This window comes from Anomaloglossus baeobatrachus, chromosome 1 (genome assembly GCF_048569485.1).
Source record: "Anomaloglossus baeobatrachus isolate aAnoBae1 chromosome 1, aAnoBae1.hap1, whole genome shotgun sequence".
NCBI lineage: Eukaryota > Metazoa > Chordata > Amphibia > Anura > Aromobatidae > Anomaloglossus > Anomaloglossus baeobatrachus.
Genome location: NC_134353.1, coordinates 114812176 through 114831256, shown reverse-complemented (window position 1 = coordinate 114831256; position 19081 = coordinate 114812176). Strand labels below are relative to the sequence as shown.

The window sequence follows — 19081 nt, the reverse complement described above, 5'->3', positions numbered from 1 at the left end:
ACTCATGTAACATATTAAAACTTTTTACAAATGATAGTTACAGCGGGTCCAGAGGAATATTTTAAGGGTTAACTTGTGTCAGAGCCTTATCAGGATGTCGTTTCCTTAATTTACAGGGCACTAAATGAAATGTGGAAATGTCAGAATATGCTAAGGAGCCACGTCCGGGAGTTATTAGACTTACACAAGCAGCCACCTGTAAGTTTGTTTTATCACATCCTAATATTACATATTGGACTTGCAAAATAGAGAATAAGTGTCTTGTCTTCTTTAAGATCAGGATGCCTTCTTCCATTACATGTTCAGACAGTTGTATTTGGAGGCTGGTGTCTGTCTTTATATGAAAAGTGTATGTTTTCATTATATATTAGATTATGTTTATATTCGATTCATGATGTTCTCTTATGTCTCTTTTCAGTCAGAGGCAAACAATGGAGCCATGTTCGGAAAATTAATGACCATAGCAAGTGAGTAATTCCCACCTAAGTCACCATTATCTTATTTACGGAAAGTTCAGTTTGATGCCAATTCCAAGAAAAATGGCTGGAAATGTGTTTTAACTTCAGCTTTTAGTCCCTTTAGCTGTTCATTTATTAGAATTATGTTCCACCGCTCTGTTTTCTGTGTCTTATGAGATTCATTTGGGTTTTTTTTATCTGTTTTATAGAAAACTTACCAGATCCTGGAAAAGCACAAGATTTTGTCAAAAAGTTCAATCAGGTTTTGGGTGACGATGAGAAACTTCGGTCTCAGCTTGAGTTGCTCATAAGCCCAACGTGCTCGTGTAAACAGGCGGACATCTGTGTGGTAAGAGAGCTCAGGTTTTGTTTTTCATTTTTAGAAATTAAGTTTCAAGCATTATTCACAAAAATCGAATTAATTTGCTGGTTGTTAGGGGTCTGATGTCTGGGACCCCCTGGATTCCCAAAAATAGGGCTTTGCAGTGCTGCCTTGAATGTTTGACCTCCTCTACATACATTGGTTAGGGAAACCAAGGTTGGATGACCGGTGTACGCTAACACAAAATTCTGTAAAAATATATTTTATTGATAATATCCAAAAATAGGAACATTAAGAAAGGTACATATAATTAGTAGTGGATTAATAGCGAGGACTCAAATAGACCACAAATAGGGCAAAAAATGTGTATGCTGATTAAGAAACCAGTTGGCCAGAGCCTTGCATCTCAAGGCTCTGGCCAACTGGTCCAGGAAGCCATCATCTATCCCCCTGAGCTGGCTGGATTGTCATTTTAAATAAACACTTGTACCTTGCCCCTCCCCCCATCTCATTGTAGATTGTAAGCTCTCACGAGCAGGGTTGCCATTTTTCCTTTTAAATATTGTATCCTCTATAATTGTTACTTGTTTGTATATGTTTATGTATATGATATGTATATGTTCCTCCTGAATTGTAAAGCGCTGCGGAATATGTTGGCGCTATAGAAATAAAGATTATTATTATTATTATTATTATTATTATTATTATTAAGTACATCCATGGTGACACTGTATATAAATTTGCCTCCAAAACGTAATGGTAGTAATAAAGTGTAGCCACTAGATGGCCCCCAAGCGCAAAGGGTAAAGCTCACATGATGGGATGCACATAAATAGGACCTATTTCTTTATGGGTAACAATTTGCTACTTTACTATGGTTTCTTTCTTCAGCGCTCTATTGGGAGACCCAGACGATTGGGGTATAGCTACTGCCCTCTGGAGGCCACACAAAGCACTACATTAAAAGTGCAAGGCCCCTCCCCCTCTGGCTATACCCCCCCGTGGTATCACGGGTTCTCCAGTTTTAGCTTTGTGTGCGAAGGAGGTCAGACATTCCATGCATAGCTCCACAGATTTTAGTCAGCAGTAGCTGCTGACTGTTTCGGATGGAAGAAAAGAGGACACATATAGTGTCCCCAGCATGCTCCCTTCTCACCCCTGGATGGTGTTGTAAGGTTGAGGTACCTATTGCTGGTACAGGGCTGGAGCCTGACATGCTGTTTTCCTTCCACATCCCCTGGTAGGGCTCTGTGGAAGTGGGATCCTGCCGGCCTCTCAGCTCTGATGCCGGGCTCCATCCACAGACCCATTAGAACCTGATGGAGACGGAGCAGGAGTACGATCAGGGACAGGCCCTGCATCATACAGGTACTCCGTGTCCCCGGCAGGCACAGACACACTCCGGGCTGGCTGGGTGTTGTAGTGCGCCGGGGACCGCAACGTGGAGTTGGTGTCCCTACAGATTACTGGGGGACTTTTTTGTGTATGGGAACGCAGCGCCGACCCCCTCTGGACCGGGCGGCGCTGCTGTGACTTGTGGTGCGCCGGGGATCCGCCGTCCGCGCTTTTACGGCGGCGGCGGTTATAAATTTAGTCCCCGGCTTTTTGGGCCTAGGACGCCGGCAGCTCCGATTCGTTCCCGCCCCCACCCTGTCATTCAGGGTAGGGGAGAGACGCTGTTCGCTAGCAGCGACGAGGGCTGGAGCCTGATTTACATGCTCCAGCCCTCTCACTTGGCACAGAGGGAAGCAGGCTTCCCGCTCTTGGCCAGGAACGCCCAGGGCCCGCCCCCCTTCCTCTCTCGAGACGCCGGCAGCCATTACATGCATGCCTGGCTGGAGGAAGGACGCAAGGCTCTGGGAGACCTGGACTAGGGGCTATCTGGCGACCACACACCCGCTTTTTAAGCGGGCGGTAAGCGATTTTTCTGTGCTGGTCCCTCTAGTGCCTCACTGTGTATCAGTGTACTGGGTACAGATATATAGATATTGTATTTCTTGCACTGTGAGGTGCGCTTCTGGCTGCATATCCCAGATCGCTCTGTGGAAGCAGCAACATGTCATCCTCAAAACGCAAGGCGGCCAAGGCAAAAAGGGCTGTGTATACTGCGTGTGCTGCATGTGGGGCTAATCTACCAGCAGGCTCCGATGACCCCCATTGTGTGCAATGCTCCGACCCGGTGCTGCTTCGCCAGCCGGAGTCAGGAGGGAGAGTGACCCAGGCTGAGACGCCTGTAAGTCCTGCCCCGGTGACAGGGACAGACTTTGCAGTTTTTGCTGATAGTATGTCTGTCTCTATGGCAAAAATACTTGAAACCTTGCAATCTATGCATGGGGCTCAGTCTCTGGGCACGGCGAGGCCTCTGTCCTCAGGTCCCCCTTACTTGGAATGTATCCAGCCCACAGGGGGGTCCCCGGCTTCACAGGCCGAGGATTATGACTCAGATGATGGCCCCAGCCACCCTAAGCGAGCTCGCTGGGAAAGACCCTCGACGTCTTCACACTGCTCAGGGTCTCAGCACAATCAGTCTCCCTGTGATGTGTCTGATGAGTGATCAGGAATCCACTACTGGAACCCCTCTCAACCTGGATACCCCGGATGGGGATGCCATGGTAAACGACCTTATCTCAGCCATCAATAGGATGTTGGATATTTCTCCCCCAGCCCCTTCAGCAGAAGAGGCGGCTGCGGAGCAGGAGAAGTTTCGTTTCCTTTATCCCAAGCGTAAATTGAGTGCTTTGTTAGATCACTCTGACTTCAGAGAATCAATCCAGAAGCACGACGCTCACCCAGAAAGGCGTTTCTCTAAACGATCTAAAGATACGCGTTTCCCTTTCCCCCCTGAGGTGGTCAAGCGCTGGACACAGTGTCCAAAGGTAGACCCCCCGATTTCCAAACTTGCAGCTAGATCCATAGTTGCAGTGGAGGATGGCGCTTCACTTAAAGATGCCAATGACAGACAGATGGACCTTTGGTTAAAATCTGTCTATGAAGCTATCGGCGCGTCGTTTGCTCCAGCATTCGCAGCCGTATGGGCACTCCAGGCTATTTCAGCTGGCTTAGCAAAAGTGGATGCTATCATGCATCCAGCAGTGCCGCAAGTGGCGCACCTTACCACGCAGATGTCGGCGTTTGCGTCTTACGCTATCAATGCGGTCCTAGAATCTACCAGTCGCACCTCAATGGCGTCCGCCAATTCGGTAGTTTTGCGCAGAGCCTTGTGGTTAAAGGACTGGAAAGCAGATGCTGGTTCCAAAAAATGTTTAACCAGTTTGCCTTTGTCTAGAGATAGACTGTTTGGCGAGCCATTGGTTGACATCATTAAGCAGTCCAAGGGTAAAGACTCCTCTTTACCACAACCCAGAACATCCAAACCTCAGCAGAAAAAGTGGCAGCAGAGGTTTCAGTCCTTTCGAGGTTCGGGCAAGACACCATTTACCTCGTCCAAAGGGACTCAGAGGACGCAAAGAAACTCAGATTCGTGGCGGACTCACACACGCCCCAAGAAAGCAAATGGAGGTACCGCTTCCAAAGCGGCTACCTCATGACTTCCAGCCCCCCCCTCCGCATCGCCGGTCGGGGGCAGGCTCTCCCGCTTTTCCGGCATTTGGATGTCACAGGTCAAAGACCGGTGGGTGACGGACATTTTGTCTCGCGGGTACAGAATCGAGTTCAATTCTCGTCCTCCAGCTCGGTTCTTCAGAACCTCCCCACATCCAGACCGAGCAGATGCTCTGCTGCAGGCGGTGGATTCCCTAAAAGCGGAAGGAGTGGTGATCCCAGTCCCTCCTCAGGAACAAGGGCAAGGGTTTTACTCCAATCTCTTTGTGGTTCCAAAAAAGGACGGCTCGTTCCGTCCTGTTCTGGACCTAAAACGGCTCAACAAACATGTGCACGCCAGGAGGTTCCGGATGGAAACCCTCCGCTCTGTCATTGCCTCAATGTCCAGAGGAGACTTCCTTGCCTCAATAGACATCAAAGATGCTTATCTCCACGTGCCAATTGCTACAGAACATCAACGTTTTCTACGTTTTGTGATAGGAGACGACCATTTTCAGTTCGTAGCTCTGCCATTTGGTCTGGCGACAGCCCCACGGGTCTTCACCAAGGTCATGGCGGCGGTGGTAGCAGTCTTGCACTCTCAGGGACACTCGGTGATCCCTTACCTAGACGACTTATTGGTCAAAGCTCCCTCTCAGGAGGCATGTCAGCACAGCCTGAATGCTACGCTGGAGACTCTACAGTCTTTCGGATGGATCATCAACTTTCCAAAGTCGATCCTATCACCGACTCAGTCACTAACGTATCTTGGCATGGAGTTTCATACTCTAGCAGCGATAGTGAAGCTGCCGCTGAACAAGCAGCGGTCACTACAGACAGGGGTGCAATCTCTCCTGCAGGGCCAGTTGCATCCCTTGCGGCGTCTCATGCATTTCCTAGGGAAGATGGTGGCAGCCATGGAAGCAGTTCCCTTTGCGCAGTTTCATCTGCGCCCACTTCAATGGGACATTCTCCGCCAATGGGACGGGAAGTCAACGTCCCTGGACAGGAAAGTCTCGCTTTCCCAGACGGCCAAGGACTCTCTACAATGGTGGCTCCTTCCCACCTCATTATCTCAGGGAAGATCCTTCCTGCCCCCATCCTGGGCAGTAGTCACGACAGATGCGAGTCTGTCGGGGTGGGGAGCAGTGTTTCTCCACCACAGGGCTCAGGGGACGTGGACTCCGCAGGAGTCCACCCTTCAGATCAATGTTCTGGAAATCAGAGCAGTGTATCTTGCCCTACTAGCCTTCCAGCAGTGGCTGGAAGGAAAGCAGATCCGAATCCAATCGGACAACTCCACAGCGGTGGCATACATCAACCACCAAGGAGGGACGCGCAGTCGGCAAGCCTTCCAAGAAGTCCGGCGCATTCTAATGTGGGTGGAGGACAGAGCATCCACCATATCCGCGGTTCACATCCCAGGCGTAGAAAACTGGGAAGCAGACTTCCTCAGTCGCCAGGGCATGGACGCAGGGGAATGGTCCCTTCACCCGGACGTGTTTCAGGAAATCTGTCGCCGCTGGGGAGTGCCGGACGTCGACCTAATGGCATCCCGGCACAACAACAAGGTCCCGGCATTCATGGCGAGGTCGCGCGATCAAAGAGCTCTGGCGGCAGACGCCTTGGTTCAAGATTGGTCGCAGTTTCAGCTCCCTTACGTGTTTCCGCCTCTGGCGCTCTTGCCCAGAGTGCTACGCAAGATCAGATCCGAGTGCAGCCGCGTCATACTCGTCGCTCCAAACTGGCCGAGGAGGTCGTGGTATCCGGATCTGTGGCATCTCACGATCGGTCGACCGTGGTCACTGCCAGACCGACCAGACTTACTGTCCCAAGGGCCGTTTTTCCATCAGAATTCTGCGGCCCTGAACCTGACTGTGTGGCCATTGAGTCCTGGATCCTAGCATCTGCAGGATTATCTCAAGGAGTGGTTGCCACAATGAGACAAGCTAGAAAGTCGAATTCTGCTAAGATCTACCACAGAACGTGGAAGATTTTCTTATCCTGGTGCTCGGCCCAGGGAGTGTCTCCCTGGCCATTTGCATTACCCAAGTTTCTTTCCTTCCTGCAATCGGGGTTAGAAAAGGGCTTGTCGCTCAGCTCCCTTAAAGGGCAAGTTTCGGCACTATCCGTGTTTTTTCAGAAGCGTCTAGCACGTCTTCCTAAGGTGCGCACGTTCCTGCAGGGGGTCTGTCATATTGTGCCCCCGTACAAGCGACCGTTAGATCCATGGGATCTGAACAGGGTACTAGTTGCTCTCCAGAAGCCGCCCTTCGAGCCTCTGAAGGAAGTTTCCTTTTCTCGGCTGTCGCAGAAAGTGGCGTTTCTTGTTGCGATCACATCGCTTCGGCGAGTGTCTGAGCTGGCAGCTCTGTCATCCAAGGCTCCCTTCCTGGTGTTCCACCAGGACAAGGTTGTGCTGCGCCCCATTCCGGAGTTTCTTCCTAAGGTCGTATCCTCTTTTCATCTTAATCAGGATATTTCCTTGCCTTCTTTTTGCCCTCATCCGGTTCACCGGTATGAAAAGGACTTACGTTTGCTAGATCTGGTGAGAGCACTCAGAATCTACATTTCCCGCACGGCGCCCATACGCCGTTCCGATGCACTTTTTGTCCTTGTCGCTGGTCCGCGCAAGGGGTTGCAGGCTTCTAAAGCCACCCTGGCTCGATGGATCAAAGAACCAATTCTAGAGGCCTACCGTTCTGCGGGGCTTCCGGTTCCTTCAGGGCTAAAAGCCCACTCAACCAGAGCCGTGGGTGCGTCCTGGGCATTACGTCACCAGGCTTCGGCTCAACAGGTGTGCCAGGCAGCTACCTGGTCCAGTCTGCACACTTTCACCAAGCATTATCAGGTGCATACCTATGCTTCGGCGGATGCCAGCTTAGGTAGAAGAGTCCTGCAGGCGGCAGTGACACCCCCATAGGGGAGGGCTGTTTTGCAGCTCTAACATGAGGTATTTATTTACCCACCCAGGGACAGCTTTTGGACGTCCCAATCGTCTGGGTCTCCCAATAGAGCGCTGAAGAAGAAGGGAATTTTGTTACTTACCGTAAATTCCTTTTCTTCTAGCTCTTATTGGGAGACCCAGCACCCGCCCTGTTGTCCTTCGGGATGTTTTTTTGTTGTTTGCGGGTACACATGTTGTTCATGTTGAACGGTTTTTCAGTTCTCCGATGTTATTCGGAGTTAATTTGTTTAAACCAGTTATTGGCTTCCTCCTTCTTGCTTTGGCACTAAAACTGGAGAACCCGTGATACCACGGGGGGGTATAGCCAGAGGGGGAGGGGCCTTGCACTTTTAATGTAGTGCTTTGTGTGGCCTCCAGAGGGCAGTAGCTATACCCCAATCGTCTGGGTCTCCCAATAAGAGCTAGAAGAAAAGGAATTTACGGTAAGTAACAAAATTCCCTTCTTTCCCACCATTGCGGTCCTTACCTTGTAGAAATCACAATTCATTTATATGCCATTTACCTCCATGCATCTTTTACACTTTCACAATGTGATTAGTGCCTCATGTGAGCTTTTATATTGTGCTTGGGGGCCATCTAGTGGCTATATTTCTTTATCGTTCCTATGGGAGACCCAGACATTGGGTGTATAGCTTCTGCCTCCGGAGGACACACAAAGTACTACACTAAAAAGTGTAGCTCCTCCCTCTGAGCATATACACCCCCTGGATAACCAGATCTAGCCAGTTCATTGCTTTGTGTTCAGGCTCATCTGATTTTTCATTTTTGGAAAGTTTTTGAAGAAAAGCGGGTCCAAGCCTGGACTCCCGGCATGTCCCTTCTCACCCCACTGTGTCGGCGGTGTTGTTAAGGTTGATTCCAAGGCTGGAGCCTTACATGCCGCGCTCCTTCACCATCCCTCGGGCTCTGGCTTGAAGTGGGAGCCAGCACGGTTCTCCTTGCTTTGCAGAAGACCGGTCTCCATCCGCAGCCCTTCAGGATCCTGCTGGACGGAGCACTCATCCCCAGGGACTTGGAACCCTGCGTCTCAGCAAGCTAAGTACCTGAGACGTTTATATTCGGGGGGTCCCGGTACTTTATTATGGTGGGAGAGTGTGCTGTGTAACTTTTCTGACATTTCCGGCCGGTTCTCTGGTTGTCGCCTGAGAACCGCGCCGATGGTGCCTGCGCGCCGGCCGCATCGCTCAAATTTAGGCCCCGGCTTCGCCGGAGGCCTACTTTCGATTTCACTGCCCTCGCATGTCAATCATGCAGAGGGACAGTGCGGCTCCGCCCAGCGGCCGTTCGGCACAGGGGAGGGACACTCCTCTCTGAGTACATGTCCTGCTCTCAGAGCAGGTCCCGCCCCCTCTCCTAGCTCCAGCGCCATTTTATCAGCGTTTTTCTCTGGATCAGCGCTGGCTGCAGCATCCCTGCTAAGCTGCTTGGGGGTCCGGGCTGTGGGATCTGGAGGGCACACAAATAGTCTGGTAAGCCACCGTGGACCTTCTTATATACTCTCTGGGGGTCATTCTGGCTCAGAGCCCCCACTCCAGCAGCATGTCTCACACGAGGAGCAAGGCTGTACTCAGTATTAACTGCATGTAAGCTCGTGCTGCCTGAACCGAGCACATATCCACATTGTGATGCCTGCTCTAACCTGACAATGCCTCAGCCTGGAATCGCACCCACAGTGGTCCCTCCGGCTCCGGTGGCTGAACCCCCGGCTTGGGTAGAATCCTTCTCTAGGTCAATCTCCCAGTCTTTTGCCGACTCCATGGGACAGCGCTGAACATGCATCAGCCCCCTTCTCAGGGCGCCTCTGCTGCTAGGGCTCTCTCAGCGGAGCTCAGAGGATTCTTCATCTGGTCCCAGACCCCGTCCTCCTAAAAGGAGACGCAGGGTCCCCTCTCCTTCCTCGTCCCGCGGCTCTGATTCAAGAGCTGACTCGCAGGACGAGGAGGATGCCTTTACTGGGGGCTCGGAGGCTACCTCCATGTGCCCCATTGATCTGTCCGAAAGTGACTCAGATGTTAGTGATTTGATTGCGTCCATTAATTCTGTACTGGACCTCAATCCGCCAGTATCAGAGGAGCAACCCTCTCTGGCAGAAAAGCACCAGTTTACCTTGCCTAAGAGGACAAGGAGTGTGTTCTTTAACCACTCCAGTTTTCAGGCCGCTGTGACCAAGCCTAGGGCCTGTCCTGACAAACGCTTCCCAAAGCGTGGTTCTGATGACCGTTTTCCCTTTCCACCTGAGGTGGTCAAGGAGTGGTCTCATTCACCAAAGGTAGACCCCCCGGTGTCTAGACTCTCAGCCCGGACCGTTGTATCAGTGGCTGATGGCACCTCTCTTAAGGATTCCACTGACCGCCAGGTTGACCTTCTGGCCAAATCTGTATATGAGGCGGCAGGGGCCTCGTTCTCCCCATCTTTTGCAGCAGTGTGGGCTCTCAAAGCCATCTCTGCTTTCCTAGAGGAGATGCATTCCCTCACCAGGGAAACTATGCCCGAAATGGTTGCCTTAACTTCCCAAGCTTCAGCTTTTTCATCCTATGCCATGTCTGCCATGCTGGAGGCTTCTGATCGCACTGCGGTGGCTTCGGCTAATTCCCTCGCTATCTGCAGGATCTTGTGGCTTCGTGAGTGGAAGGCAGATGCTTCTTCAAAGAAGTACCTTGCGGGGCTCCCTTTTGCTGGATCCAGGCTATTCGGTGAACAACTGGATGAAATTATTAAGGAAGCTACTGGCGGGAAGAGTACTTCCATGCCACAAACTAAAACCAGGAAACCTGCCCAGGGTAGGAACCAGTCGAGGTTTCGTTCCTTTCGATCCTCCAACTGGTCATCCTCTAAGCCCTCGGCCTCGTCCACTAACTCAGCCAAGGACCAAAAACCCAACTGGCGCACAAAGGCGCGTCCACAGAAGACCGCAGGAGCTGCTGCCACTAAGGCAGCCTCCTCTTGACTATCTGGCCGCGCCAGCAATGTCCTTAGTCGGTGGCAGGCTCTCCCACTTTGGCGACGTGTTGTTTCAACACGTCTCCGATCAGTGGGTGCGGGATATCATCTCCCACGGCTACAGGATAGAATTCTCTTCCAGCCCGCCAAACAGATTTTTTCTGTCAACTCCCCCCTGCTCCAAGGCCGCCGCCTTCTCTCAGGCCGTGGCATCCTTGCAGGCCAACGGAGTAATTGTACCGGTTCCCGCCCGGGAACGGTTCAGAGGTTTCTACTCAAATCTCTTCCTAGTCCCCAAAAAGGACGGTTCCTTCCGGCCCATCCTGGATCTCAAGCTTCTCAACAAGCATGTTCAGGTGCGGCATTTTCGCATGGCGTCTCTGCGATCAGTCATTGCCTCAATGACCCAAGGAGATTTCCTGGCATCCATCGACATCAGAGATGCCTATCTGCATGTGCCAATTGCAGTTTCACACCAGCGTTGGCTACGTTTTGCAATCGGAGAGGAACATTTCCAATTCGTGGCTCTCCCCTTCGGGTTAGCCACGGCCCCTCGAGTATTCACCAAGGTCATGGCAGCAGTGGTTGCGGTTCTGCACCTCCAGGGGTTGGCAGTGATTCCTTACCTGGACGACCTTCTAGTCAAGGCTTCATCCAGCGCAGACGGTCAGCGGAGTATCTCGCTCACTCTCGCCACTCTAGCCCAATTCGGGTGGCTTGTCAATCTGCCCAAATCCACTCTGACTCCGACCCAGAGGCTCACGTACCTAGGGATGCAGTTCGAGAGTCTGCCGGCACTTGTGAAGCTGCCCTTAGTCAAACAGCAGTCCCTCCATCTGGCGGTGCGCTCTCTGCTGAGGCCCCGCCGTCATTCCATCAGGCACCTAATGCAGGTGCTGGGTCAGATGGTGGCGTCAATGGAGGTGGTTCCCTTTGCCCAGTTCCATCTGCGTCGTCTGCAGCTGGACATTCTCCGCTGTTGGGACAAGTGGACTTCCTCCTTGCACAGGCTAGTGGCTCTGTCGCCACAGACCAGGGGCTCCCTTCAGAGGTGGCTTCGGCCCCTCTCTCTGTCTCAGGGACGCTCCTTCCTGGCCCCGTCCTGGGTGATCCTCACCACAGATGCCAGTCTATCCGGCTGGGTATGTCTCCACCACCGAGCACAGGGCACTTGGACTCCGTCCGAATCAGCCCTCTCGATCAATGTGCTGGAAACCAGAGCTGTGCTTCTAGCTCTCCTAGCCTTTCACCACCTCTTGGCGGGCAAGCACATCCGAGTCCAGTCAGACAACGCGACAGCGGTTGCCTACATCAATCACCAAGGCGGGACACGCAGCCGCCTGGCAATGTTGGAGGTTCAACGCATCCTTCAATGGACGGAGGACTCCAAGTCCACCATATCCGCAGTCCACATCCCAGGCGTGGAAAACTGGGAAGCAGATTATCTCAGCCGTCAAACCGTGGACAGTGGCGAGTGGTCCCTGCATCCGGCAGTGTTTCAGTCAATCTGCCGCAAGTGGGGCACTCAGGACGTGGACCTAATGGCATCCCGTCACAACAACAAGGTTCCGGTTTACGTGGCTCGCTCCCACGATCCTCAGGCATTCGCCGCGGACGCTCTGGTTCAAGACTGGTCCCAGTTTCGTCTGTCCTACGTGTTTCCCCCTCTAGCTCTCTTGCCCAGAGTTCTGCGCAAGATCAGAATGGAGGGCCGTCGAGTCATCCTCATTGCTCCGGACTGGCCCAGGCGAGCTTGGTATCCAGACCTGCTCCATCTGTCCGTAGAGGTGCCGTGGCATCTTCCGGACCGTCCAGACCTTCTCTCACAAGGTCCGTCTTTCCGCCAGAATTCTGCCGCTCTCAGATTGACGGCGTGGCTCTTGAGTCCTGGATCTTGACGGCTTCCGGTATCCTCCTTGGCCTTTTCTCCTTGCCGACCCTTCTGTCTTTTCTACAGTCCTGTCTGCAGCTGGGACTGTCCCTCAACTCTCTCAAGGGACACGTCTCGGATCTGTCAGTGCTGTTCCAGCGGCGTATCGTCCGGCTGGCTCAGGTCCGCACCTTCATGCAGGGCGCGTCTCACATCATTCCGCCTTACCGGCGGCCCTTGGATCCCTGGGACCTCAATGTGGTCCTCACGGCCTTGCAGAAACCCCCCTTTGAGCCTCTTAGGGAGGTTTCTTTGTCTCGTCTTTCACAGAAAGTGGTCTTTCTAGTGGCCATAACTTCCCTCAGGAGAGTCTCTGATTTGGCTGCGCTCTCTTCGGAGTCACCTTTTTTGGTTTTTCATCAAGACAAGGTGGTTCTCCGTCCGACTCCGGACTTTCTCCCTAAGGTGGTTTCTCCTTTCCACCTTAACCAGGACATTTCCCTGCCTTCCTTTTGTCCGGCTCCTGTTCATCGCTTTGAAAAAGCGTTGCATACTCTGGAACTGGTGCGGGCGCTCCGGATCTATGTGTCTCGCACCGCTGTTCTTAGGCGGTGCACCTCTCTTTTTGTGCTAACCACAGGTCGGCGTAAGGGCCTCTCGGCTTCTAAGCCGACCTTAGCTCGTTGGATTAGGTCGGCCATTTCCGATGCCTACCAGTGTGCTCAGGTGCCTCCCCCGCCGGGGATCAAGGCACACTCGACCAGAGCTGTCGGTGCCTCTTGGGCTTTCAGGCACCAGGCCACGGCTCAGCAGGTCTGTCAGGCTGCCACTTGGACTAGCCTGCATACCTTTTCAAAGCACTACCAAGTGCATGCTCATGCTTCGGCAGATGCGAGCTTGGGCAGACGCATCCTTCAGGCGGCTGTCGCCCATTTGTGAAATTAGGCTCCGCCTACTTCTCAGTTTTTCTGTTTATTCCCACCCATGGACTGCTTTGAGACGTCCCAATGTCTGGGTCTCCCATAGGAACGATAAAGAAAAAGAGAATTTTGTTTACTTACCGTAAATTCTTTTTCTTCTAGTTCCGTATTGGGAGACCCAGCTCCCTCCCTGTTGCCTGTTGGCAGTTTCTTGTTCTGCGTGTTATCACCGGCTGTTGTCGTGGACAGAGTCTTCGGTTGTTCTGGTTCCTGCTCTGTCTTTACTTGTGGGTGGCTATTCTCCTTCAGCTTTTGCACTAAACTGGCTAGATCTGGTTATCCAGGGGGTGTATATGCTCAGAGGGAGGAGCTACACTTTTTAGTGTAGTACTTTGTGTGTCCTCCGGAGGCAGAAGCTATACACCCAATGTCTGGGTCTTCCAATACGGAACTATAAGAAAAAGAATTTACGGTAAGTAAACAAAATTCTCTTTTTTATTACTATCATTTCATTTTTTCAGGCAGATTTATATAGTCTTTGTAACCTGGGATTTACTTTCTTATTGCTAACCGTTTACTTAATCAGCATACGTTTTTTGCCCTTTGTAGTGTCCTTTTCTGTTCTCACTATTGATCCACTACTATTTTATATGTACCATTCATTACATGTGCCTATAGTTGGATATTATCAATAAATTAAACTTTTATATGCACAGGAACTCTCACAAATTCTTTGTTAGCGTACGACAGTCATCTGGCCTCCGTGTTTGCATTTATATTGTTAATGGGATTTCCCCATTATTCAGATTTCTTCCAAATTCATTGGTTTATGTACTTCTGGAAAAAACAGCGCTGTGTGTTTAATGGCTAAGGGATAATTTTTTTTTTGGGAGGGGAACCTCCTTTTAAAGGGACTCTTGCCAGATGATTTTGTATTACAACACTAATGCTAACTTTAAATAGGGCTTAAGGAGACCTTTTCAGGATCAGTAAGTGTTATTGCTGTGCCTTATGCTGTTATCTTGCCATAAGCTCTGTAGAATTCTGTGTCTCACACTAGTTAAGTGTATGTAAGTACAATTCACTATCACTGCTGAGAGGTGGGAGGGCGTATGGGTGGGGGCAGCAGTGCAAATGCAGTTCGGATTTACTCACTGATGCCAGCACTGAGATGGGAGGGGGAACAGGGAATTTGCAGGTTGCATTTACATTTGCTTGACTAGTTACTACCTCATACTGAATTCTATGGGGTTTACAACAAGATAACAGGATAACATAGAGCAATAAAACTTGCTGATCCTGAAAGATATCCTTAAGCCCTATTTTAAAGATAACATTAGTATTGTTTTAGAAAATCACCTGACAGATTCCCTTTACACATCATAATACAGCTTATCTGAAATGGTCCCGAGGCTGCCTTCAAATGGCTGTGATGTGGGTATATATTAGGTATCTATGTGGTGACTTAGATCACAATAGTATCCTACAAAAGTGGCCATGATCTGGTACAAAGGCCTGCTAGAAGTTCACTCTTTTTCCTTCTAAGTTCTGTAAACACATTTAAGCTGTATTTTCTTTTTTCCTCTAAAGCGAGAAATTGCCAGAAAACTTGCTAACCCAAAGCAACCAACTAATCCGTTCTTGGAAATGGTAAAATTTCTCCTGGAAAGAATAGCTCCAGTGCATATAGATTCAGAGGCAATCAGGTATTTATAACTTGCGTGTTGCACCATTGGATTTTACATTTAGATCGGTGTAATAATTGCTTTTACTACTTTTCCACCATCCTCTGTTTAAAGAATTGCTCCTCCTTTTATATTCCAGTGCATTAGTAAAGTTAATGAACAAATCCATTGAGGGCACTGTAGATGATGAAGAGGAAGGTGTCAGTCCCGATTCTGCAATTCGAGCAGGATTGGAGCTACTTAAGGTATTTTTTTTTTTTTTTTTAACTCCAGCATGAGAAGAGATGTTAATGTTACTCTTGAACACGGCACGGATTGCTCCCTGTTCACGCGCTAAATCTTATGTATCTAGATATGGTAGAATGGTGTAGGTGGGTGATGAGTACATGATTTTATTTGCTTTTGCTACTCGTAGGGGTGATATTATCTTAATTTTTAAATCAATTTGTCTTTTGATCACTTTTAGGTACTGTCCTTTACACATCCAACCGCATTCCACTCAGCTGAGACGTACGAGTCTTTCCTACAGTGCCTTCGTATGGATGATGACAAAGTAGCTGAGGCAGCCATCCAGATATTTCGTAACACAGGGCATAAAATAGAAACAGATTTGCCACAGATTCGATCGTAAGTCATTTTAAATCTCTACATATAATTTATCACTGTATATACTGTGTAAGCACTAAGGGAATTAAAAAACCTTTATCGCTTTATAGAGCAGGCTCAGGAGCTGTGCCTGCTCCTTTCAATGCGGGTGCTTGCAGCATTACATATCCTGCACACAATAGTAATTGATGCGATCATAACCTAGCTCAGATCGCATGTCGCTGTTGTCCGCTGTCAGTTTGGAGCCTATTCACACCCACCCTTACTCTTCCCTTCAAGGAATATGTTCATGAGTTGCAATGGCAGCCAGTGCCTTCTGAAGGCCTTATTGTCTGCCATGGTGGCATTAATATAAATCCCAGCCTATGGCTGGTCTTCCTAGGATACCATTGATTTCTTTGTCGCTCTATTGGGAGACCCAGACAATTGGGTGTATAGCTACTGCCTCCGGAGGCCACACAAAGTATTACACTTAAAAGTGTAAGGCCCCTCCCCTTCTGCCTATACACCCCCCGTGGGATCACGGGCTCCTCAGTTTTCATGCTTTGTGCGAAGGAGGTCAGACATGCACGCATAGCTCCACTGTTTAGTCAGCAGCAGCTGCTGACTATGTCGGATGGAAGAAAAGAGGGCCCATACTAGGGCCCCCAGCATGCTCCCTTCTCACCCCACTTTTGTCGGCGGTGTTTGTTAAGGTTGAGGTACCCATTGCGGGTACGGAGGCTGGAGCCCACATGCTGCTTTCCTTCCCCATCCCCTTAGGGCTCTGGGTGAAGTGGGATCCTATCGGTCTCCAGGCACTGAGGCTGTGCTCCATCCACAGCCCCTGGGAATCTGCTGGACATGGAGCGGAGTATCTTCAGGGACATGGCCCTGCTACGTTGAGGTACTCTGTGTCCCCGTGGGGACCGCGCACAGACACACGGCAGCACTGCTGGGTGTGTTAGTGCGCCAGGGACGGCGGTGCTGCCCGCACTGGTGCCATCGCACACTGCAGCGTAGCTGGGTGTGTTAGAGTATTGGGGGACTACCGCGCTAACCGCCGCTGCCATTTTTACTCAGGCGCGGCTGGGACTTGTGGTGCGCCGGGGACTTCCGCGCCGACCAGGGCTTATATGCCGGCCGCGCTTATCACTCTAGTCCCCGGCTTGTGCGGCCTAGTCTCACTTCGTTACCGCCCACAGGCCTGCCAGTCAGAGTATGGGCGTGACGCTGCACAGCACGGCAGCGCTGAGAGCTGGAGTATGCTTTGCATACTCCACCCGTCTCACTGTGTACACTGTGAAACCGGATTCCCGCACTTTCTGGGGCACGCCCACGGCCTCCTCCTCTACACAGGACGCCGGCAGCCATTCATGTCAGTTTTTTCTGTGGCTGAGAAAAGAGACAAGTTTGGGAAGACCCTGGCAGGGATTCTGATGGTCACACAACCGCTGTGAGCGGGAGGTAACCAGCACCTGTGGTGCTGACCCCACTAGTGCCGAAGTGCACATATAGATATATGCTTGTACGCTATACATTGCACTGTTCGGTCGCACTTTTGTATTTTGGCTATATACCCTCCTTGATTGTTTGGGGGAGATAACAGCATATCGTCTGTGAAAAACAAGGGTGCAGAAGCACAGGTTTTCTATACAGCCTGTACAGCATGTACGGCTATACTGCCGGCAGGTTACACGGACCCCCATTGTATACAATGCTCGGCCCCGGTGGCACGTACTCAGCCGGAGTCTCTGCTAATGGTCCAGGTGATGGGGACGGAGTTTGCAGTATTTACTGACAGACTTTCTGAGACTATGGCTATGATACTAGAAGCCTTGCAGTCCAGACAGGTCTCTCAGACCATGGGCACTGTTGATTCATTGCCCCCTGGTCCCCCCCTCCCCAGTTGGTACAACAAGGTGCTCCGGGAGTGTCTCATAGATCCCAGGGTGAGGGGTCTGACTCGGACCGCAGTCCCAGACCCCCTAAGCGACCTCGCTGGGAGCATCCCTCGACATATTCAGGGTCTCAGCATGGGGACTCTCTCTATGATGAGGCGGAGGTATCTGATCAGGATTCTGATCCTGAGAACGTTCTCTACCAGGATACACCTGATTGTGACACCGTAGTGAACGATCTTACGGCGTCCATCAATCAAATGTTGGTTTTTTCTCCCTCAGCTCCTACGCCTGAGGAGTCAGCTTCTCAGCAGGAGAAGTTCCGTTTCAGGTTCCCCAAGCGTACATTGAGTACGTTTCTGGGTCACTCTGACTTCAGGGAGGCAGTCCAGAACCACCAGGCTTGTCCAGATATCGTTTTTTTTCCAAGCGCCCTAAGGATACACGTTATCCCTTCCCTTTTGACGTTGTCGAGGGCTGGGTTCAGTGTTCCAGTGTGGACCCTCCTATCTCCAGCGGCTAAATCCTTAGTTGCAGCGGAAGATATGGCTTCACTCACAGATGCCGCTGACATACAGATGGAGCTCTGGTTGAAATCCATCTATGAAGCTATTGGCGCGTCTTTTACTCCATCTTTCGCAGCCGTCTGGGCGCTCCAAGCGGTCTCAGCGGCTCAAGCGCAAATTGACGCAGTCACACGTACGTCTGCGCCGCAGACTGCGTCTTTAACTTCTCAAACGTCAGCGTTTGCGTCATACGCCATTAATGCTGTCCTGGACTCGGCGAGCCGGAAGGCAGTTGCGTCCGACAATTCAGTGGTAATACGCAGAGCCTTAAGGGGTTGCGGGAATGGAAGGCAGATTCTGCTTCCAAAAAAGTGCTTAACCAGTTTGACAATCTCTGGCGACCGCTTGTTTTGGTGAGCGACTGGATGAAATCATCAAACAATCCAAGGAAAAGGATACATCTTTTCCTCAGGCTAAACCGAACATACCCCAACAGAGGATGGGACAGTCGAGGTTTCGGTCCTTGCGGGGCGCGGGCAGGTTCAATTCTCCTCGTCCAATAGGCCTCAGAAGGATCAGAGGAATTCCGATTCATGGCGGCCTAAATCACGTCCTAAAAAGACCGCCGGAGGTACCGCCACCAAGGCGGCTTCCTCATGACTTTCGGTCTCCTCACACCGCATCCTCGGTCGGTGGCAGGCTCTCCCGCTGTTGCGACACCTGGCTGCCACAGGTAAAAGACCGTTGGGTGAGAGACATTCTGTCTCACGGGTACAGGATAGAGTTCAGTTCTCGTCCTCCAACTCGATTCTTCAGAACTTCTCCACCTCCCGACCGAGCCGATGCTCTTCTGCAAGCGGTGTGCACTCTAAAGGCAGAAGGAGTGGTGATCCCTGTTCCTCTTCAGGAGCAAGGTCACGGTTTTTACTCCAATTTGTTTGTGGTGCCAAAAAAGGACGGGTCTTTCCGTCCCGTTCTGGACCTAAAACTGCTCAACAAGCACGTGAAAACCAGGCGGTTCCGGATGGAATCCCTCCGCTCCGTCATCGCCTCAATGTCTCAAGGAGATTTCCTAGCATCAATAGACATCAAGGATGCTTATCTCCACGTGCCGATTGCTCCAGAGCACCAGCGTTTTCTACGCTTCGTTATAGGAGACGAACACCTTCAGTTCGTAGCTCTGCCTTTCGGGCTGGCGACAGCCCCACGGGTCTTCACCAAGGTCATGGCAGCAGTAGTAGCAGTCCTGCAATCTCAGGGTCACTCTGTGATCCCTTACTTGGACGATCTACTTGTCAAGGCACCCTCTCAAGAGGCATGCCAACACAGCCTGAACGTTGCGCTGGAGACTCTCCAGAGTTTCGGGTGGATCATCAACTTTTCAAA

General features: G+C 51.1%; 1 protein-coding gene across 3 annotated transcripts in view; it reads left to right on the top strand.

The window, feature by feature from the left end:
- Nucleotides 1–19081, top strand: part of PDS5A (PDS5 cohesin associated factor A) — a 239055-nt gene that overhangs the window by 114826 nt on the left and 105148 nt on the right. For all 3 annotated transcript variants that reach the window (XM_075346978.1, XM_075346977.1, XM_075346976.1), the window contains exons 14-19: nt 117–198; nt 419–467; nt 668–807; nt 14609–14724; nt 14843–14948; nt 15170–15330. In XM_075346978.1, the coding sequence (XP_075203093.1) occupies nt 117–198; nt 419–467; nt 668–807; nt 14609–14724; nt 14843–14948; nt 15170–15330 (654 nt within the window). The remainder of the gene's footprint in view (nt 1–116; nt 199–418; nt 468–667; nt 808–14608; nt 14725–14842; nt 14949–15169; nt 15331–19081) is intronic.